The 22,202-nt window shown below is 52.8% G+C and overlaps 1 protein-coding gene across 3 annotated transcripts; it reads left to right on the top strand.

Moving 5' to 3' along the window:
• The first annotated feature begins 710 nt into the window (after positions 1-710).
• KANK2 (KN motif and ankyrin repeat domains 2) lies at positions 711-21,917 on the top strand. 3 transcript variants are annotated; one of them, XM_032465681.1, is made up of 13 exons: positions 711-732; positions 2,220-2,440; positions 3,411-3,524; positions 3,924-5,135; positions 14,370-14,543; positions 14,640-14,742; positions 15,556-15,795; positions 16,434-16,521; positions 17,013-17,232; positions 18,072-18,214; positions 19,542-19,742; positions 19,823-19,912; positions 21,592-21,917. In XM_032465681.1, exons 3-13 carry the CDS (start codon positions 3,488-3,490, stop codon positions 21,643-21,645), a joined length of 2,562 nt encoding a protein of 853 aa, XP_032321572.1. In that variant the 5' UTR covers positions 711-732; positions 2,220-2,440; positions 3,411-3,487; the 3' UTR covers positions 21,646-21,917. The 3 variants fall into 3 exon arrangements, with proteins under 3 accessions (XP_032321572.1, XP_032321574.1, XP_032321573.1); XM_032465683.1 differs by lacking the exons at positions 711-732; positions 2,220-2,440 and adding an exon at positions 896-920; XM_032465682.1 differs by lacking the exon at positions 711-732 and having other exon boundaries at positions 3,374-3,524.
• The last annotated feature ends 285 nt before the right edge of the window (positions 21,918-22,202 follow it).

Genomic DNA, 22,202 nt, shown 5'->3' with positions numbered 1-22,202 from the left:
GACACTGAGAACTAACTGGGTGCCAGGGACGCAGCAGGAACAAATCCCCTGTCTAGTGGGGAATGCAATGCACAAATGACAGTGTCACATGTGTGCACAGAGAATAATATTTACATTTATTAAATGCTTGCTGAGTGCCCAGCCCTGTATAATTGGCTCCCAGAAAGACACTGCGCCCCCCCCCCCCCCCCCCCCCCCGTTCTTGGGCCTTTCTGCCTGAGGGACCTCCATTAGGGCCTTGCCTCATGGTTAGTGAATCTTCTCCACACCACTGTTAGTCAGGCAGCATTCTTAACCCCGTTTTACAGATGGGGAAACTGAGGCAGCAGAAAGTTAAAGGCTTGGTGGTGTTGGAGCCTAGGTCTTGCTGGCCATGGAGCCCAGGCCTGAGCTACGCCTGTGCAACCTAGCGCTGACCCAGCACCCCCCTCCCCCGCCTTCCCGCCCCGCGGTGGTCACGCCACCATGTACCAGGCCTGCGCTGGGCGGCTTCCAGCCCTAGGCCGGCTGGGGGAAGGGTGACCTCCCGCAGCCACCACCACCGCCCGCCCTCCGCGCCCTCCAGGAGCTGGGCCCGGGCCAGCCCCGGCCAGCCCCGCCCCCTCCCGCCCTCCCGCAGCGGCCCAGCTGCAGTGGGCCGGAGAGGACAGCGATGGGGGGACCTTGCCCCGGGGACTGGAGGAGTGGGCGAGGCCGGGCATCCCCACGAGGACACACACACCTGCCGTCCAGGTACAATCGTGTCTCCTCCCCAACCCCCTCCACCGTGGCGGGGCCGAAGGCGACTACAGGGGGCGGGTCGGCCCAGAGGGGGCGGGGCGGGGGCGGAGCTACCATTGAGGGCCGCTCGGCCGGGCGGCGGCGCGCGGAGGACGCACGGGCGGCGGGACTCTGGGACGGCAGCGGCTGGAGCGCGGGAGGCGAGTAGGACCCGGGCTGGGTCGGGGTTCGAGTCCGGTTCGGGGTTCGAGCGTAGTCCCCATCCCACCCTACCCCACCTCCAATCCCGGGGCGGGATCTCGCCGGTCTCTACCAGCTGCTACCTCCAACTCCATCAGCTATGCCCAAACTTTCCGGACTTTTGAGTGTTTCGGTCCCCGTGCCTCTGTCCCGTTCGCATCTTTGACCCTGTCCCTGCTTCTCTCCCCCAACCCCATCTCCCATCTGTACCTCCGTGCCCCTTTGCCCCATCACTGCCTCCCCTTTGCTCCTCTCCCATGTCTCCGTCCTCCTTTCTATCTCTGCCTCGCCACCTCCCCCCTCGTCTGTCCTCCTTCGCCCTCCTCCGCGGCCGGGCCAGAGCCAGGCCCCAGGCGGCGGGAAGGCGGCCGAGCGTCCGGCCAGGCTGGGCCTCGGCCTGGCTGCTGAGCCGGTGTGGGGAGCGGCAGCTGTTTGCCATTAGCGGGGGACCCCCGCAGGCCCCGCCCCCTCCCTGCACGGGGCGGGGTCCCCCTCGCTCCTGTCTTAGGGGCGGGAAGACCCCAGAGACGCCCAGGCTGGTCTGGGAGGGGGGCTTTAGAAAGACCCCGCCCGACATTCAGGCCTGCCCCGGACGCAGCACCCCTTCCCAGGTCCTCCTACCTATCCCCTCTTGGGGTGTCCTGTCTCCCTTTCTCTCCATGTTTCTCTGTCCTTTCCCGTGTCCTCCCCATCCTCCAGGAGTCCTATAAAGGGAGAGGAGCCTCAGCCACAGACACCCACCGCCACTACACTTCCCCCCACCATCTTCTTTGTCCACGTTGAGTCCACACGGAGGACAGATGACTGGAGACCCTCAGACCTCAGTCTGGCTGTCTGGGAAATGGGCAGAGGGATGTGGAGAAGGGGGTGAGGGTGGCTTGGCTGGCAGTGGGGTAATCCACCAGGCTTAGGATTCAAATCTAGACCCAGCCACTTCCCGCTTCAGTGACCCTGGGCAAGTCACGGTGCATTCCTGTGACCCCAGGTACCTCCTCTGTAAAACTGGGTGATAACTACCTACCTGGTAGTGTTGTCGTGTTGATCAAATGAGTTGCCAGGATGATGATTATAGTTAATATTGTTATTCACCCCACTCCTCTCCACCTCCAGGGGTCCCCGCAGGGGACCGTTCCTGCTCCCTGCCTCTGGTCTCTCTCAGGTCCCCAGAAAATATTTTTGATCAGCTCTCTGTTGTGCATGGGGTGAGCCTCGAGGCAGGTGGAAAACCAAATTTCCTACAATCAGTGACTGTGTTCCAGGTATTGAAAGACGGAGAAGTGAGGACAGAGACGTGGAGAGACAGGGAGAGAGAAGTGAAGAGAGACGCAGAGAGACAGACGTGGAGAGACGCAGAGACGGGGAGAGAGACGAAGTAAGACGCAAAGCAAGTGGGGCGTGAGACAGGACAAGCTCGGCTGCCCCTGGAGCCCCAGCCCCGCCTTCATGCCCGGCAGGTGCCCCATCTGGCCCATCCTCCCAGGTACGCCCTGCCCTGGTACCCATAGGCTGGAAAAGGTCCTCTCTGGTGGTGTGATGGGCTAGGACCTCCGCAGCAGGGTGGCTAGAAGTCAGACAACAGAAAGGACTGGCCAAACTCAGGAGGAGTGTTGGGGACAAAAGTGCCCTGGCAGGCCTCCAGGGATGGGGGGGCGGGTTAGTGAGAGGCCCTGATTGTCTCTCTCCTTTGCAGCCTCCAGGCATCCCCTCTGACTTCCTCCTCCCACCCCTGTGACTTCCCGGGCCTTCACCCGGCCTTCTGTCCCTGCTGCGCCCCCAAGCCTCCAGCCGGACGCATCCTGAGGGGGGAGCAGGAAGTTCTCGTGTAGCCCGGCAGCGAAACTGTTTATTTTTAGAGAAAATTGTTTCCATAAAGGGGAAAGGCTTTACTCCTCATTGCCTACCCTCAACTTTCCCTACCACTCCCCCACCCCTGCCTGGCTGACCCAGCTCTGCTTTGGGGTCCCCAGCCCTGAGCTCTAGTTCTCTTTGTGCCCCTGTGTCTCTGTCTCCCAGAGTCCTTGCAGGAAGACTATCTCCCCATTAGTGCCCCAACCCTCTGCCCACCTAAGCCCCCATCTGTCCCGGTAGCCAGCTCTTGGCCTGGGCTGGGGGGGGAGGTGCAGGAAGGGTGGGGCCTGTCGGGCTTAGGCCCCCACCCGCCGGCCCTGGGGTGGGTGGGCCTTGTGGAGGCGGGGCTGTGGGAACAGCTGGAGCCTGTCCAGGGGCTGGACAGATGTGCGAGCGGACCATGAGGATTGGTTTCTTTGTTCCAGGCCATGGGGGCCCCCCACCCTTTTCCACAGCCAGGCCGGTTGTGTGCCTATGAGAGGGTCCCACGCCCGGGGGAAGGGGGAAGTTCCAGGGGAGACAGTGATGGAGGGGGGTGGCCACATCCCCTTCCCTCCCCCTGCAGACTCCTGACTCCAGGCTCCATCACACCCCGTTCCCAGGTAAGCCTCAGCCTGTGCTGCAGGCGGTCTGACTCACGTCTCCCAAGTGACTCTCGAGGGACATCTGCAGCAAGAGGATGGCCCAAGTCCTGCACGTGCCAGCCCCCTTCCCAGGTCAGGGGTCTCACTGAGAAGAGGGCCCTGCTCTGGGGTTGGAGGTGGGGGGTCACAGTCCTTTCCTGGAGGCCCAAGGAAGGATACAACCCTGCCCTGTGAGGCGTAGGGGAGGGGAGGGGGCCCTCCTTGAGGGGGTTGAGGGAGGACACGGCCCTACCCTGAGGACTTAAATGGGGACAGCTTGGCTCTGCACCAGAGGGTCTTCCAGGGAAGGAAGTTTGTCTGAGTGTGGAGACAAGGTCTTGTCCTGGTTGGGGGTCTGAGACCAGAGACAGCTGAGTGATTGAGTGCCTGGTGGGCTCCCATCCTCTGGGCAAATAAGCCTTGACTCTCCCACCTTCACCCGGAGGAGGGGACCACAGTGTTCAGAAGCGCTGGCATCTCTCCCCATCCCAGGGACCCCTGGCCCAGCCTCCCCGCCCGCCTTCCCCGCCAAGGAGCCCGACCTGCCCTACTCCGTGGAGACGCCCTATGGCTACCGCCTGGACCTGGACTTTCTTAAGTACGTGGATGACATTGAGAAGGGCCACACACTACGGCGGGTGGCTGTGCAGCGCCGGCCGCGCCTGGGCTCCCTGCCCCGCGGCCCTGGCTCCTGGTGGACCTCCACTGAGTCCCTGTGCTCCAACGCCAGTGGGGACAGCCGCCACTCAGCCTACTCCTACTGTGGCCGCGGCTTCTACCCACAGTACGGCGCCCTGGAGGCCCGCGCCGGCTTCAACCCTCGCGTGGAGCGCACGCTGCTGGATGCCCGTCGCCGCCTCGAGGACCAGACGGCCACACCCACCGGGCTGGGCTCCCTGACCCCCAGCGCGGCCGGCTCAACGAGCTCATTGGTGGGTGTGGGGCTGCCACCCCCGACTCCGAGAAGCTCGGGACTGTCCACGCCAGTGCCGCCCAGCGCGGGCCACCTGGCCCACGTGCGGGAGCAGATGGCTGGTGCCCTGCGGAAACTGCGGCAGCTGGAGGAGCAGGTGAAGCTGATCCCCGTGCTCCAGGTGAAGCTGTCGGTACTGCAGGAGGAGAAGCGGCAGCTCACGGTGCAGCTCAAGAGCCAGAAATTCCTAGGCCACCCCACAGGGGCCCGGGGCCGAAGCGAGCTCTGCCTGGATCTCCCTGAGACCCCCGAGGACCCGGTGGCCCTCGAGACCCGGAGCGTGGGCACGTGGGTCCGAGAGCGGGACTTGGGCATGCCCGATGGGGAGGCAGCCCTTGCCGCTAAGGTTGCCGTGCTGGAGACCCAGCTCAAGAAAGCGCTCCAGGAGCTGCAGGCAGCTCAGGCCCGGCAGGCCGACCTCCAGCCCCAGGCCTGGCCACCACCGGACAGTCCGGTCCGTGTGGACACCGTCCGGGTGGTGGAGGGCCCTCGGGAGGTGGAGGTGGCAGCCAGCACAGCTGCCGGGGCCCCTGCACAGCGAGCCCAAAGTCTGGAGCCCTACGGGACAGGGCTGCGGGCCCTGGCGACTTCCAGTGGGGCTGAGAGCCCCCCTGTATTCCGCAGCCATGAGGTGGTGGAGACAATGTTCCCAATGCCCACTGCATCCACCAGCAACGTCCACCTGGTGAAGAAGATCAGCATCACAGAGCGCAGCTGCGATGGGGTAGCAGGTGAGCCATAGCGGGCCAGGGAGGATGGTGGAGGGTCCTTCTTTCTTCCTCTGAATGCCAGGGTCCGGTCCAGCCCTGGGCTTCCACCAGACAGACCAACTCCAGCTTTCAGAGCCTCAGTCTTTTTCTGCAAAAAGGGCATTGTTGTGCTGCCGACTCAGTGCCTCTAGGGACCATGTGAAGAGATTGATTGTCTGTTAAGTGTGTGTGCTCATGTCTAGCATGTTGTAAATGTCTAGAAAACAGGAGGTCCATGGGGGAGGATCCCCATGGCTGTTGGTTGCTGGGCAGAAAAAATCCTCCCTGTTTGTTCAGTTCAGTAAGTGGCAGGAACCAATCTCAGACCATGAAAAGGAAATATATTATTCACATAATTTGGGGACAGCTTCAGGTGTAGCTGGATCCAGGTGCTTAAATATCATCAGGAATCTCTAATTCTTTCTTTCTCTTCCTGTGTGCATCCTGGAGGCTTCTCTCTCAAGCGAGCAAAGATGACCCCACCTCTACGGGCATCTATCCTTGCAGCAACATGGACTGGGATCCCCTCAATCCAGATAGCACCAATAAAAATCCCAGGGGTGGCTCTCCTTGGCTGGCTTGGGTCATGTGCCATCACTGAGCTAATGACTATTTCCCTCATTGCCCAGGCCCAGATCCTGGGGATAGAGGAGCCCCACCCAAATCCTCAAGGAGGAAGGGGTTGCTCCCTGGAGGAAGTGCTGAGTCCTCATGCCAGGAAAGGGGATGTGGGATGTGCAGAATGGCAGCTGCCCCACCACCGCTGTCCTGAGGCCCCTGGGAGAAACTGCCAGAATGATTCATAATAATAACAGCTGTTCTTTATTGAACACCAGCCTGGTGCTGAGTGCTCTGATAAGTGTTTCCCCCATGGAGGGGCTACAAACAGTGGGCTGTGCAGCCAGGCAACCTGGGTTCAAATTCCACTTCTTAGTGTGTGACCTGAATGAGCAGCGTCACCATCTCCGGGTCTCAGCTTCCCCATCTGTGAAGCGACAGAATAACGGTCTCTACCCCTAGGGCCCGTGTGAATTAGCGCACTCAGTAAGCACTCAGTCAGTGTTTGTTGCTGTTTCTACTGATGATGTTCAGGTCAACTCCATTTACATCTGGGGAAACCGAGGCTCAGGGAGAAGCTTCACTTGCCCTGTGTCACACAGCTGGGATCAAAGCCCAGGCCGGCTTGAACCTGCAGCCAGGCTCAAAGGTGGAGCTCAGATCCGCATCCCAGCCTCGAATGTCAGATGGTCAGAGCCCCATGGAGGGACCAGTGGGCACAAGCTGGAGGGCGGGGACCCAGCTGTGTTTTCTTGTTTCCCCATGTTGTTCCTGGCCAGCTCTGGACTCCACCCCTGGGTTCTGCGTCTATCCCAAACATCCAGCCCTGCGACTCTGGCCCCCAGCCAGGGGCTCCGCCCGGCCCAGCCTCAAGATCTCTTGAGAGGCAACCTCCATTCCAGAGATGCTTCTAGGGCAGCCATGGGGTCTCCTTCCTTCAGGACACACAGACGTAGTGATGCCCCACACTATGCAATCTGCTGTCCCCAGAAAGTTCTCCCTTATGTCTCCCTTAACTCCCTCTTGCTGCAGCCAGCCTCAATCTCTGCCATGCTTGTGCCGAACTGGCATGTGCTAATTCATTTTAGCGCCTTCTCATTCAGCAAATGTTTATTGAGTGCCTGCTATGGGCCAGACTCTTCTAGACACTGGGGACACAGCAGTGAACAAGACAGACAAAAGCCTCTTCAATAAACAGGAGACCACAAGAAACAAGTGAAGAAGTATCATTTCAGAGGACACATGTTTGAAGCAAATAAAACAGGGGCATGGGGTGGTGGCCTGGGTTCAAATTCTCATTTCCATGATCCCTGGCTCTGTGCCCTTGAGCAAGCTGTTTAACCTCTCTGTGCTGCATTTGCAGATTGGGGGTCCTGATAGCCCAATGTCACCAGATCAGTGTGAGCTTAAATGCGTCAGTTGGTGTTGGTTCAACGTGGTACCAGGCACTGGTGGTTGCTCAAGGGTTAGCTGTTGGCTCTTTGAACCAAGATGTGAAAGGAAAGAAGCAGTCGGGTGATAGCTTGACAGGTGTTTGGACCACATGTTCTTTTAGGTCGATCAGCTCAGAGGATGAGTCAGGGAGGGCTCCCTGGGAGAGGAGGCAGCAAGGAGCCCAACCTCTCTGCCACCTAGAATTTGTTCACTGCAGCCAAGAGCAGGGATGGTAAGAGGCAGCCTTCCTCTTAGGCTGGCAAAGGTGGGTGAGGTAGGCAGAGGCCTGGAGACCCCATAAAGTCTCAGCCACCCCTCACCTTTCAAAGGCACCACAGAGATTAGTGGGGGAAGGAGCAGCCAGGCACATGCATCCATAGGGTCTCTCCAAGGCTCTGAAATTTCCTGTGCTCTTGTTTGAAACATTCATATGAAAGCAATTCATATTCTTTGTGGAAGGTCTGGAAAATACGGAAGAATCTACAACACAAAGTAAAACCCCCATCAACCCACCACCGCCCAGACACAGCTGCTGTCAACACTTCTTCTTTCCTTCCATTTTTTCTGTAATGCGGAAAATAATATGTAGTTTTCAATTCTGGCGACACCAAGCTGATGGAATTTGCTGTGCTGCCTTATTTTATTTTTAAAAGCATTTAGGCAGCCCTGACTATGGGCCAGGGCATCATTTGATGCCCATTTCATATTTTAATTCATTTATACCTCCAGGGCCCCAATGAGGTGGGTGGTGGTTTTAACCCTCATTTTACAGATGAGGAAACTGAGGCACAGGGAGATAAAGGAATTTGCCCACAGTTCTCAAAGCCAGGATTTAAACTATTTGATTTCTTTGATTTAACATTATGCCAGGGAAATTTCTTAATTCTTTTTTTTCCCTTAATTTTCTTTTTGTGAAGGGGAGGAGGTAATTAGGTTTACTTACTTATTTTTTTTAGAGGAGGTACTGGGGTTTGAACCCAGGGCCTCGTGCATGCTAAGCGTGTGCTCTACCACTTGAACTATACCTTCCCCGCCTTAATTCTTCTTAATTGCTTTACACACCATCTCCCGTGGACTCTCTCCCTTCCTGCACTGGTTGGCCAAGTGATTTAAATTTTTAAAATTTTCTTTTTGTACTTAAGGAGCCCAAATCTGAGTTAATCTAATTCTTTGGCTGGTGGCAGCTAGCCCCACTGGGCTGCACGTGGCACCTGTCTTGTTTTGCTTTAATTCTTTTTCCAACTTCATCTTCCATCTTTATTGCTGAAGATTGACAAATATTTTCAGCTTTGCAAGGCATCCGATCTCTATTGCAACGACTCAGTTCTTCCCCACCCTCCCCACCACCTCCAGCTTTACTGCGATATGTTTAATATACAGAAAATTGCACATTTTTAATATATACATTTTGATGAATTTGGTGCCTCCGTTCTGCCTTTGTAGCATGTAAGCAGACATAGACAATACATAAATGAACGAGCATGGTTATGTGCCAATAAAACTCTATGGGCGGACACTGAAATTTCTATTTCATACAGTTTTCACATGTCCCAAAGAGATTCCTTCGTTTCATTTTTTTGCAGCCATTTCAAAATATAAAAACTGCCCACAGGCTGTGGTTCACCACCCTCTGCTCAATCACACCCTGCCCTCCCCACTGTAATATCATTCCTTGCAACCCACCTTCCAGAAGCTATATAGATATCTTAGTATTCTTAAAAAATATGCCCTGTTCCTGTTTAATTTCCTAAAATGGTATTGTGCTTTAGGGGGGGAAAAAATCTCATTCTGTTTCCTATTTTTTTCTTCCTTACACGCTGTTTTCGAATTCTCCACCCTGATGTTTATAAATCTGGTTTGTCTCTTTTAATGACTGTGTAGCTTTCCGCCCTAGGTATGTGTTCTTTCTTATCTGATCCCCCCCTTGGTGGGCACCTAGGTTACTTCCAGCTCCTGGCTGCCGTGAACGGTGCTGTTACTATCATTGCCTGCTCCTTCCCGAGGGATTGCTGGGTCACAGAGAATTCAGTTCATTCCAGATTTTGTCTGGTCTTCTCTGGAAAGGGTCTTCTTGTCCACACTCCCAGCAGCCATGCTTTGGTCTGAGGTGCCCATTTCCTCACATCCCTACTAACATATAGTTTTATCTGTCTTTCTAAATTTTTGTCCATCTTATGCTGGTGCCAAGTGGTATCTTCTTGTTTTAATTTGCATTCCTTTGGGGAAGGGACCTGGGGTGTCAGGGGGGACACAGACAGCATCCCCTGAGTGGGATGCTGCGGTAACCACACTCAAAGGAGACGCCACCGGGGAAACAGAATAAAGGAAAATTAGCATTCCTTTGACTTCTGGTGAGATGGGGCACCACCGTATATGTTTAATAAAAATCCTCTGTGAATCACTTACTTGTAGTCATTGTCCATTTTGCTTTGGGCAATTTTGAGATATACCTGGCATATTCCAGAATAGGGGTTGTCAAACTATAGCAGGCAGGCCAAATCCAGCCCACTGCCTGTTTTTATATAGTGAGCTCAGAATGGTTTTTATGTTTTTATTTATTTTTATTTTTAATGGAGTTACTGGGGATTGAATCCAGGACCTCATTTATGCTAAGCACGTGCTCTGCCACTGAGCTATACCTACTCCCACCCTCGGTTTTTATGTTTTTAAATGGTTGAACAATGTGAAAAGAAGGATAACGTGAAATTATGAACAAAATTATATGAAATTCAAATTTATGAGAACACAGCCACACCCATTCATTTAATATGTACTGTCGAGGGCTGCTTTTTCTCTATTTGAGAACTTATGGTCCACTTAGCCAAAAATATTTACTCTATCTGGCCTCTTACAGAAAAATTTTGTTGACTCCTGTTCTAGGAGATAATTCCTTGCCTGTTTTTGGCGTTATGACTGTCTTCCCACAGCTTGTATCCTTCTATCAATTAATTTTGCCTAGGAGTCCTTTTTTTTTTAAAACCAAATAGATATCTTCATGTTGAAATAGTTAAACTCATCATATTTTTCTTTTTTTTAATTTTAATTTTTTTCCACTTGTGAGATATAATTGACATAACATGATATTAGTTTAAGGTGTACAAATTACTAATTTGATATATGTGTATATTGCAAAATGATTACCACAGTAAGTTTAATTAACATCCATCACCTCACAGAGTTACAGTTTTTTTTCTTGTGGTGAGAACTTTTAAGATCTACTCTCTTCGCAACTTTCAAATACACAGTACAGTTACCATGCTGTACATTAATATCCCCAGGACTTATTTGCAAGCAGACCTCAGAGATATTGTGGGTTTGGTTCCAGACCCCTGCAGTATAAAGCAAGTCACACACTTTTTTGGTGCATATGAAATTTATGTTTACACTGTAGTGTAGTCTATTATGTGTGTGGTAGAATTAATGTCTAAAAAAAGTACACATCTTAATTAAAAAATAGTTCATTGCTAAAAACCGCTAACTATCAGCTGAGCCTTCAGCAAGTCCTAGTCTTTTTGCAATAGTAACATCAAAGATCACTGATTACAGGTCACTGTAACAAATAAAATAATAATGAAAATGTTTGAATTATTGTGAGAATTACCAAAACGTGACACAGAGACACGGAGCGAACAAACACTTGGAAAAATGATGCTGGTAGGCTTGCTCAACGCAGGGGTATCACAAACCTTCAATTTGTAAAAAAAATGCAATATCTGCAAAATGCAGTAAAGTGTAGCCCAATAAAAGAAAGTGTTCCTGTATCTTATACCTGGAGGCTTGTACCTTTGGACCACCTTCCCCCGTCCTAGCCATCCCCCACCTCTGGCAGCCGCCAATCTGTTCTCTCTGTATCTTGAGTTCGGTTTCTTTTGATTCCACATTTAAGTGAGATCGCCTCGTACTTTCCACATGTGGTTTGTGCTTAGAGGACTTTTTTTTTTAATTGAAGTATAGTCAGTTACAGTGTGTCACTTTCTGGTGTACAGCACAGTGTCCCAGTCGTGCATATGCATATATTCATTTTCATATTCTTTTTTATTAAAAGTTATTACAAGATATTCAATGTAGTTCCCTGTGCCATACAGAAGAAATTTGTTTTTTAACTATTTTTATATATAGTGGTTAACATTTGCAAATGCTTAAGGGACTTTTTAAAGTGGTCTTTCCCTTTCTTGAGGCCCCCAATATTCTGCTACATTTTCTTCCTGTTGCTTTGTAGTTGAGCCTTCATATTAATCCTACAGAGGTTTTTTTTCTAAGAAAATGTTTTATTGATGTATAGTTGATTTACAATGTTGTATTAGTTTCTGGTGTACAGCATAGTGATTCAGCTATACATACGTGTATATATACATATTCTTTTTCATATTGTTTTTTGTTATAGGTTATTATAAGATATTGAATATAGTTCCCTGTGCTGTACCATAGGACCTTGTTGTTTATCTATTTTATATGTAATAGTTTATTTGGTTAATCCCAAGCTTCTAATTTATCCCTACCCTCCTTTCCCCTTTAGAAACCGTAAGTTTGTTTTCCATGTTCATGAGTCTATTTCTGGTTTGAAAATAAGTTCATTTGTCTCATTTTTTTAGAGTGCACATAAAAGTGACTTCATATGATATTAGTCTTCCTCTGTCTGACTTACTTCACTTAGTATGATAATCTCTAGGTCCATTCGTTTTGCTACAAATGACATTAATTATTTTTATGGCTGAGTAGTATTCCATTGTGTGTGTGTGTGTGTGTGTGTGTGTGTGTATACAATTTCTTTATCCAGTCATCTGTCGATGAACCTTTAGGTTGCTTCCATGTCTTGGCTACAGTATATCGTGCTGCTATGAATACTGGGGTACGTATCTTTTTGAATTGGAGTTTTCTCTAGATATATATGCCTTGGAGTGGGATTGCTGAGTTGGACTTTAGTTCTTTTTTTTAAATGCATACACACACATATATATTTTTTTCAAATTCTTTACCATTATAGCTCATTACAAGAAATTAAATATAGTTCCCTGTGCTGTACAGTAGGTCCTTGTTGTTTATCTGTTTTATATATAGTAATGTGTACCTATTAATATCAAACTCCTAATCTATCCCTCCCCCCCAACCCCAGATTTTAGTTCTTATAGATAAATTTTGGTAACAGTTTACCCTGTCTCCCGGTGGAATAACAATAATAACTATTATCAGTTTTATTATTGTTATTGTTATTTCAGTATTGCAGTGTCTGACCTTGAACTTCTCAAGCTGGAAGGCGCCATCCAAGCTTTTGGGGGGGTGGGGCCTGCTCCCCCCCCCCCCCCGGGCAGGACTGGCCAGGAGGCTGCTCGACTTCACTTTTTTTTTTTTTTCACTTTTTAAAAAATTGTGGTAATATACATGTAACGTAAAACTTACTTTCTTAAGCATTTTTAAGTGTCTGGCTCAGTGTTAATAAGCACATTCACGGTGTTGTGCGTCCATCCCCACCTCCATCTCCAGAGCTTTCCCATCTTCCCAAACTGAAACTCTTGCCCCAGTCACCACCGACTCCCCACCTCTGGCCCCCATCCCCTGGCAGCCACCAGCCTACTTTCTGTCTCTATGGATTTAACTCTCCTAGGGACCTCATGTAAGTAGGATCATGCAGTATTTGTCCTTTTGTGACTGGCTCCTTTCACTGAGCAGCATGTCACTCCACCTGATTTTCTGAGCCTCCCAGGCGTTTACATCAGGAGGCTTGAGTTCAGACTGACATTGAGATTGTCAACTGGTCCTTCTGCCTCCTGACACCTTCCACTTGGCCACACAGTGCTTTTGTTTGTTTGTTTGATGTGAATTTATTGACAAGGCTTAGAAAAATAAAAATTAGGAGATTCACATTAAAAGCCGGCGTTGGATCTTGGGTCCCCTCGGGAGTTGGAGTTCCGGCTCTGGAATCAGCCCGGCCCAGCCCTGCCCTGGGCTCGGACGCCGTCGGAAGTGTTTATGGCCAATGTGTCATCTGTTCAATGTGCTTTACTTGTGCTGAGTGTTGACTCCCTGTTCTTAGCTCAAGTCAAGTGTCGCCCACAGACTTGAGGAAGTAGTTACTGTCAAAAAAAAGTTAACCGTTAAGGGGAATTAAAATGAATTGGTCTGCAGAGCCCATGGCTGGTGGCAGGAAGGGGACATCCTGGGGAAGTGGTGACAAGGAAGCCACATATGGCCTGGGAGGACCTGAGAGGGTTCCGAGACCCAGGCAGCCACTTGAAGTGGTGACTGGGTTTTTGGGATCCCCAGCTGGGGGAGCACCCTTGAGGGCAGGGGTGGGGGCTGGGTCCCACAAGGTCACATATGTTCTCAGACCAACTTGGGTGGGCTTTTTCTAATTGTGATAAAGTGTGCACAACATAAAAGGTACCATTTTAACCACATTTGAGTATCCAGTTTGGTGGCATTAAGCACGTTCACATTGTTGTGCAGCCATTACCACCATCCATCTCATTTTCATTGGCCCAAACTGAAACTCTCCCTGGGTGAGGTTTTAATTTTCATTTTCTAATAGTCCTTATTGTTTCTTTTTCATGATTATTAACAGAACACCTGCTTCACTAAGTAAAGAAGGAAGCCAGATACAAAATGATTACGGCATAAGTCTGCTTCTGTTAAAAAAATTATAATATTAAATCTTATCAAAATATAGTTTACAATTCTCCTGAATTAACAAATTGTTCTTCAAGTGCTCTTGATGTGCAGGTGTTGCTCTAAGCTCTTTCCCCGACATTACTGTCTTTAGTCTGTACGACTCCATGATGTAGGAAATGTCATTTGTCTGAGGCACAGAAAGGTTAAGTGACTTGCCTGAGGTCACACAGCACTTCTGTGGGAGATTTGAGTCCCTACTGGGACCACTATGCTTAGCTGTGGTTTCCAGACACAATGCTCAGTATGATGTCAGAGTCGGGGTCACAAGCCAGGATTACGGGGTCACATGGTCCTCCCTGATCCTGACCAGCTGTGAGGCAGGAAACAAAGTGTGGTTGGAATTGGATTCTGCCACTTGTTAGCTGGGTGACCCTCTGTGCCTCAATTTCCTTATTTGTAAATAACCCATCTTCTGCACGGGCTGGGAAGACTTGATGAAGAAATGCAAGAGTGAGCCTTCAGGGCACCTGGTTCTGTGACCCCAGGAGGCAGTTATTATTACTGTTCTTATTTTGCTATTGTTGCCCAGAGTGAGAGCCTCTTTTCGTGTCCTGTCAGGTCTCCCACAGGCTCCTGCAGAGTCGTCCTCCTCACGCACGGAGTCTGAGGGGCCCTCCCTGGCACAGCCCGAGAAGAACACAGGCCGGGTGCCTGCCTGTGATGCCACCAACAGGGAGCCCACCAGGCAAGCAGCCTCTCAGGAGTTGGAGTCACAGGAGGCCGGGGGAGTAGGTAAGTGGGGGTGGCCGCTGAGAGGGCCAGGCACCAGAGGCCCAGGGGTGGGGTCTGGCTTTGGGAGACCCTCACCACACCACCCTTCCCCACCAGGTGGGGCCCAGGCAGGCGTGCGGTCCATCATGAAGCGGAAAGAGGAGCCCACAGACCCCGAGGGCCGGCGGAGGAGCCTCCAGTTCGTGGGGGTCAACGGCAGGTAAGAGGACTGACTGGTCTCAGCCCCTTGCTTTTATTCATTCATTTAACAGAAGCACAGCAGACAGATGAGGAAACTGAGGCCCAGTGGGGCCCAGGGGGCTGGCTCCAGCGCCTGTGCAGTTACTGCTCAGCCATCCTGCCCCTCAGGAGCTGCCAGACTCCACTCGCCTCCCCGCTGGAGCTCCTGGTCCAGCGCGCTCTCGGGCACTAATAGGCAGTTTCAGTGCAGCATGGTTGGAACAATAATGGGGGATGCTTAGGCAGCATGGGGCCCTGGAGGAGGCAGTGATGGCTCCAGGAAGTCACTGATGGAGGGGACACATGTCTACAGGACAAGCAGAAGCTTGCAGGGTGCAGAGTGGGGGGGCGCGGTCCCTTGGTGGAGGGCACAGCCTGGATGAAGGCTCAGAGCTGGGACGGAGCACTGACGTGAGAAGCAGGAGGACTGGGGAATGATGGTCAGGGACAGTTGGGGGACGTGAAGCGTGGACTTTGTCTAGAGGGAGCAAGAAGCACGAGGGTCCTATGTGCAGTGGGGTGAGGGTCTGAACCAGCATAACACCTGTGTAAAGAGCAAAGCAGGAAGGGTATCAAAGGATGGAAGGGAAAAGCAGTGCCCCTCCCTACCCCCAAGCACGATCACAAACATAGCCAGTATTTACTGAGCACTTACTGTGTGCCAGGTGCTGTAAGCGGCATCCCTGCAGCCCTGTGAGGGTGATACTGTCATTATCCCCATTTAACAGATGGGGAAACTGAGGCCCAGAGAGGTCAAGTGCCCCTCCCCCACCACCTGCAGTGTCTCCCCCAGGTATGAGTCCTCATCTGAGGACTCCAGCACGGCAGAGAACTTCTCGGACAACGAGAGCACAGAGAACGAGGCCCCGGAGCCGGAGGAGAGGGTCCCGAGTGTGGCCGAAGCCCCCCAGCTCAGGCCCAAGGAGATGGCAAAGGCCAAGACCAGCCAGGAGGAGTGCCAGCTGTCCCGGGAGCCTCGGCACATGCCCACAGCTGAGGGGGCGTCAGGATCCAATGCAGAGGAGGAGATCCGGTCTGTTTTCTGTGTGGGAGGGATTCAGGCAGGGCCTAGGGGGACAGAGAGGTGACTTCCACCTCAAATGCCATCATTCAGACCCTCTGAGGGAAACTCCCATCAGTCATGCACACCTTAGTCTGAATTAGTGAACAAGTACTTTTCTCCTGGACATCTGAAAGTGTGGAGATTTTGATAAAGGGCCTGATGGGGGCAATTTGGGCTGTTGGGGCTAGGATTTAAGGGGCAGGCAGTTTGTCCTTAAGCCTCCCACCTTCTTTGGGACATTTGCCCCACCTGCCCCTCCTGTTTATGTTTCTTTTTCTCTCCCCTGATGAAAAATCTGCCCTCAGAAAAAGATTTTCCATCTGCCACTGGCCACTTGGAATTTTGGCCTTTGCATCCACTTTGTCTTGGGGTTGGTATGTTCTTCATGTTGGCCCCTGGGGGTACAGTGTAAAAGTGTGTCCCCAGAGAAGGGGGGTGTGAGATTCCACCACTCTGGTAAGCCCTGGCAGGACTGGGTGAGGGCCACCCTGGTGGAGGGAGTTGAGGCCCTCTCTGAGCACCGCAGCTGGATGTGGGGAGTTGAGGGCACTCAGGAGGCTGAGGTGGGTGCTCCCAAGATAAACTCCCCATTCATCTGCCCCTGGCAGGATGGAGCTCAGCCCTGACCTCATCTCAGCCTGCTTGGCCCTGGAGAAGTACCTGGACAACCCCAAAGCCCTCAGCGAGCGGGAGCTGGTACGCTGGGGCCCTGGGCCTGGGGTGGGGGTCTCCTTCCCTCCACCCCCACCCCAGCTTCTCTTCGTCTACAGTGTCTTTCTACTCCTGCCTCTTGAGGATCCAGGCTGGAAGCTTGGGGTGGGTGGGTGCTTGAGTCGTGGGTCTTAGAGATGTGCAAGGGAGGTGAGGAGGGGCCGAGGATGATGGCCTGCCAGCAAAGCTGGCCTTGGTTTGTTCCTTCAGGGGCTTGAGGGAAGGAGCTGGATTATTTCCCTTCATGGGTGTCTGCACTTGCCTTTGAAGATCACATCCAGGCTGGAGATGCTCACCCCTTCCTCTGAAGGCATATCTGGGACGGCAGTGTCTACACTTCCTGTAGGGTCTTGGGACGGGGACACTATACTTTGCTCCAGGGGGCTCATCTGGTTCAGAATGGGGATGTCTACACACCCCTTGTGGGGCTTCATCTGGGCCCTCACGCCCCCTTGTCCTCCCCAACCTGCATCCAGAAAGTGGCCTATACCACGGTGCTGCAGGAGTGGCTGCGCCTGGCCTGCCGCAGCGACGCCCACCCGGAGCTGGTGCGGCGCCACCTGGTCACCTTCCGGGCCATGTCAGCGCGGCTGCTGGACTACGTGGTCAACATCGCCGACAGCAACGGCAACACCGCGCTGCACTACTCCGTGTCCCACGCCAACTTCCCCGTGGTGCGGCAGCTGCTGGACAGCGGTGAGCCCGGCGGGGCGGGACGAGGGGTTCTCTGGCAGGCAGGCTGGCTGACACCCTGGGTTTGATAATCTGATGGGGGAGCACTGCCCTCCCAGTCTGGCGGAGGAGATGCCACCCTCACAGTATGATGGGGGAGACACTGTCCTCCCAGTCTGGTGAGGGAGGTACAGGCCCTACCTGTGGCCCCATTGTATTGGAAAAGGCAGACATGATCTTATGGAAAACTAGTGGCCCTTCCACCACCCCTAACGACCCCTGTATAATGAAGGTGACACCTCTGGAACCCTACTCTGAGGGAAGGACGTGGCCTCTGGTCTGGGGATTGGAGAGAAGTTGGGGTCCTCAATTAGTCAGGAAGAAAGTTGCCCTTCCTTGGTGTGATGGGGAAGACACGGCCCCCTCGTCCGTCTGATAAAGGAGGCAGAGCCCACACTCTAAAGGAAAAGACAGGGGCCAGTCTGAAAGGTGACTGGGGGCTCTTCCAGATTAACGAGGGAGACACAGTTCCTACTTTCAGCCCTAAGTGTCGGTGCCAGTGTCCGGGGGGCCCCAGTCTGCTGGAGCAGATGCAGCCTCCACCTCTAGGAGTCCCTCCCGTAATGGAGATGGATACCCGGGGGCAGAATGGGGTTCTCAGGCCAAGAGAAAGGAGGAATTAGGCCATGCCTAGCCTGATGGAAGAGACACAATACCCAGCGCTCGTTACGGGTGGTGAGCAAGGCTTCCAGTCTGACGGCAGAGATGTGGCCTGGTCCTCGGGGACCCTCCCCCAGCCTTGAGGCACACTGGCCAGCATCAGGGGACCTGTGGGCTGATGTCCTCCTGGCGCCTCCCCTCAGGTGTCTGCCAGGTGGACAAGCAGAACCGAGCCGGCTACAGCCCCATCATGCTCACCGCCCTGGCCACCCTGAAGACCCCGGATGACCTCGAGACTGTCCTGCAGCTCTTCCGGCTCGGAGACGTCAACGCCAAAGCCAGCCAGGTACGGGCCCTCGGGGCTGCGTACCAGGAGGGGCCTTCCCACTTACTAAGGCCTGGCTGTGCCCCAAACCCAAGGGGAGGGTTCCCACCCCACAGGTGAAGAAACTGAGGCTCAGAGAAGTATTTGTTTCCTCTAGGTCAAATTAGAAGAGAGGGGACTTGAACCTGGCGGTCCAGCCCCTGAGCCCCATTCTTAATGAACTGCCTGTCAGGCTGCCTCTGATATAGGACCCTGTGATGGAAACGGGAGGGTGTGGGAGGACATGGGGTTCCTCAGCCTCTCAGCCTTTCTTAATCCGACACCATCCCACATCCTGCTCGGTAATTTACTGAACAGCAACTGGACACTGGGGACTGCAGTATTGGACAAGCAGGCACAATCCCTACCCTCCCAAAGCTCACCAGCCAGCCCAGAGCTCCAGGAGCCCAAGCATGGGAGGCTTGGAATGGGTTCGGACTCAGGGCTGCAGGAAGCCACTGGGGGTGTTTAAAAGCAGGACATGTGGGATGGGCTGCCTTCTGGTTTGAAATCTCCCTTTGGCTGAGTGATAGGGAGCAGAAGCTAGGAGATTATGGAGGTGACTGGGGTGTGGACGAGTGTCAGGCAGAAGAGCAGGGCAGCCAGGACCCTATGAGGACAGCGAAGAGGGGAGAGATTTGCAACAGCCTACACGCAGTGACAAAAGGGGCATGCTGTGATGACACATAACAGAAGCTGCTTGCTTTTTTACTGTTTTCTTTCTTTTTAAAATTCTTTTGGTGGTTTAAATTTTTTAATTGAGGTGAAATGCACATAAGATTAACCCTTTTCTACTTTTTTTTTTTAATTAAAAATTTTCTTTTTTTTTGTCAGGGGTGGGTAATTATGTTTATTTAGTTTTTAGATGGAGGTACTGGGGATTGAACCTAGGACCTCATGCATGCTACCATTGAGCTATTTCCCTCCCTCTGATTTGATTTTTATGGAGGTTTACTTGGCACACAGAATAGTGTACAATTTTTAGCTCAACATATTTTTACATACATCTGTGCCTATGAGTTAGGAATCTGATTTAGGTGGGTGTAAGGGTGGGGAGGCATAGAGTGCCTCCCCGAGGAGGAGACATTTAAGCTGAGACCTGAGAGATGAGAAAGAGCCAGCAGGAGGAAGAGGGACCAGCAAGTGCAAAGGCCCAGTGGTAGGTAGGATTATTTGAGGTGCAGAAGGAGGCCCTCAAGTGGAGGTGCTGTTAGCATCAGAGTACTCAGGAACCATGGAAGGTTCTGGAACAGGGGTGTCACGCTCTGCAGTCTGCATGATCCATAAGCCTGTTCCTTGCCCTGCCCAGGCGGGGCAGACAGCCCTGATGCTGGCAGTCAGCCACGGGCGGGTGGACGTGGTCAAAGCCTTGCTTTCCTGCGAGGCGGACGTCAACGTGCAAGATGATGACGGCTCCACAGCCCTCATGTGCGCCTGCGAGCACGGCCACAAGGAGATCACGGGGCTGCTGCTAGCCGTGCCCAGCTGCGACATCTCCATCACCGACCGTGTGAGTCCCCATCCTGGCGCACCCCGGGGAGGGTAGGAGCCCAGTGCAGGGCGTCAGCATAGAAAACGGATGCTTTACAGGATGGGAGCACAGCTTTGATGGTGGCCTTGGACGCGGGACACAGTGAAATTGCCTCCATGCTGTATTCCCGCATGAACATCAAGTGCTCGGTGAGTCTCAGTCTCCGCCGGGCAGCGGAGGGGAGCGGGGGTCCTCGGGGGGCGGATGGTTTAGGGGGCCTATGTCAAGGACCGTGTGGTCAGCTGCTTGTTGAACCTTCCCGCTGCCCCCGTGAGGAAATAAGGCACAGAGAGCTGAGACTGCAGCCCCAGGTGACATCACAATATTCGAACCCAGATCTGTCTGGTTCCAGATGCATGCCCTTCGTTACCACACGGAGGACCTCCGCTTTGACTCGAAGCATGCAGTGTATTAACGGCCTTGAGAGGTCTCACTGTAAAGAGACCTAACCTAGCTGTGTCTAACTCAGTATTTCTCTGATTAGACCACAGAAATCTGGGTTTTTGGTTTTTTTTTTAAATCATGCCTGTTAGCAAAACACTCTTTTGGAAACCTTAACAGGAGGGTAAAGTTGATACTTTCCGTGTCCTGAGTGCTTGATGGAGGAGACAAGCCCTTCCAGTCTGATGGGGGAGACAGGGGTACACCTCATAAGTCTCCAAAGCCCTGCCCTTGTCTGATGGAGGAGACAGTCTAAGGGACTGTGTACCAGGTGCCTCTCAACAAGTGTGATTTCTTGAACCTCCCACAATAACCCAGTTCAGTTGCATAAAGTACTGTTATTATTTCCATTTTTTAGGTGGGGAAGCTGAGGCTTAGAATGGTTACACTCCTGGCCCAAAGTCTCACAGACAGGAGGGACAGGGACCTCGGGGTCTGAATCCAAACCGGGGTCAGGAGCCTCGCTGCTCCTTTGCACTTGCCTGAGGCATGTCTGGGGCTGGGTTTGAGGAGGGTGTGGTGGATGTCGACCACAGCAATTTGCCAGGAGAGAGAAGGTTGCTGAGACATAAGCCACGTGGCTCTCACCTGGCTTCCAGGTTCTTCCTGAGGCTCCAGGTCTTTCTGGCTTCACTCCTCAGGGTGTGAGGACAGCTGAGCCTCAGGTGTGGCGCTCAGGGCATCACCTGGGGATCAGCTCTGGGCTTCTTTTCCTCAGCTGGGAGATGAGGGTGACGGGGCTGGGTAGTGTCCTGCTATACGATGTGTTGTCCTGCTCCCAAGGACTGCTGAGGGACAAACCCCACTCCTCCATCACTGTCCACCTGGACCACTGCCACTACCCCTGCCCTGGTTCCCTAGCTCCCACCCTCACTGCCCCTCCAATCTGTTCTCCCCAGAACAGCTAAGGTCACTCGTCGGGGTCCATCCCACCTCTGCTCACAGACCTCTATGGCTCCCACCACCCCACTTGGAGAAAAAGCCAAAGTCATCCACAAAGCCCACCAAGCCCTGCTTGACCACCCTCACCTGTCCCCTCTCTCCTTCCCCTCTGCCTTGCTCACTGTGCTCCAGCCACACTGGCCTTATCCTTGCCCCTGCCTCAGGGCCTTTGCACTTGCTGTTTCCTTTGCCTGGACTGCCCTGCCCCTTAGCTGGCCCCCCACCATCACCCACTCTCCACATTCATCACCTTCCATTCCTACTCCTTCGGGAGAATCCTCTACTCCATTCACATGTGTGTTTCTCCGAAGCATCTCCTCCTCAGCGTTGCTTCCTTGAGGCCAGGAGGCCAAGGCCTTTTCACTCACTGCAGGTGCAGGGCCAGCCAACAAAGTTGGCACCTTGAAAGGATGCCAAATGAAAGGAATCCTGCTTCTCGTTTCAGTTTGCCCCGATGTCTGATGATGAGAGCCCTGCGTCATCCTCTGCAGAAGAGTAGCTGTGAGGGGGTGGTCCCCAGAGGTGCCTCTCCTCGGGGAAGGGGGTGCCAGGCAGCCCCAGAGTGGAGCCTCGTCCCTCATCCCTCCTCCCTGGTCCCCTCCCTGGCCAGCCCCCAACCCATCCCCACCAAGGCCCAAGTCTTCAAGGCAAGTGGGTTTTTCTTCTGCTTCCCGGGGGGAGCCCCCAACAGCGACAAGACTTCAGCTATAAGCTGGTTTTTCCTAGTACCCCAGTTCAAAGCAGCCGCAACGCAGACCAGAGCTAAATTCTTATATAATTGGTGCCAGTGGCTGATGCTGGGGCGTGGGTTTGTGAAGAACACTGAGAACAATTGACTGGCAATATACGTGGAGGAGGGTGAGAGGGGAAAAATATTGTATTTTTAAATCATTGTCAGGGGAGAGGGGAAAAAAATCAGGTTATTTGTTGCCAGATTTGAAAGTCACTGGAATCGCACATTTTCCTTTGAATCCTGAATGTTACTACACATGGATCGGATCGCGTCTGGAGTGGCGTAACGCCCCCTCGCCACACCTCCCCCTCCATTTAATTGTC

Source organism: Camelus ferus, chromosome 22 (genome assembly GCF_009834535.1).
Source record: "Camelus ferus isolate YT-003-E chromosome 22, BCGSAC_Cfer_1.0, whole genome shotgun sequence".
Taxonomy (NCBI): domain Eukaryota; kingdom Metazoa; phylum Chordata; class Mammalia; order Artiodactyla; family Camelidae; genus Camelus; species Camelus ferus.
This window is presented reverse-complemented; position numbering and strand designations above follow the sequence as displayed.

What these genes read in the sequence shown, in the direction of transcription:
- KANK2 (XM_032465681.1), top strand. Translation starts at nt 3,488, where the DNA reads ATGGCCCAAGTCCTGCACGTGCCAGCCCCCTTCCCAG. An exon ending in CCCTCAGCGAGCGGGAGCTG is followed by an intron (nt 16,522 to 17,012) that starts GTACGCTGGGGC and finishes ACCTGCATCCAG; the next exon opens with AAAGTGGCCTATACCACGGT. An exon ending in GCGGCAGCTGCTGGACAGCG is followed by an intron (nt 17,233 to 18,071) that starts GTGAGCCCGGCG and finishes GCCTCCCCTCAG; the next exon opens with GTGTCTGCCAGGTGGACAAG.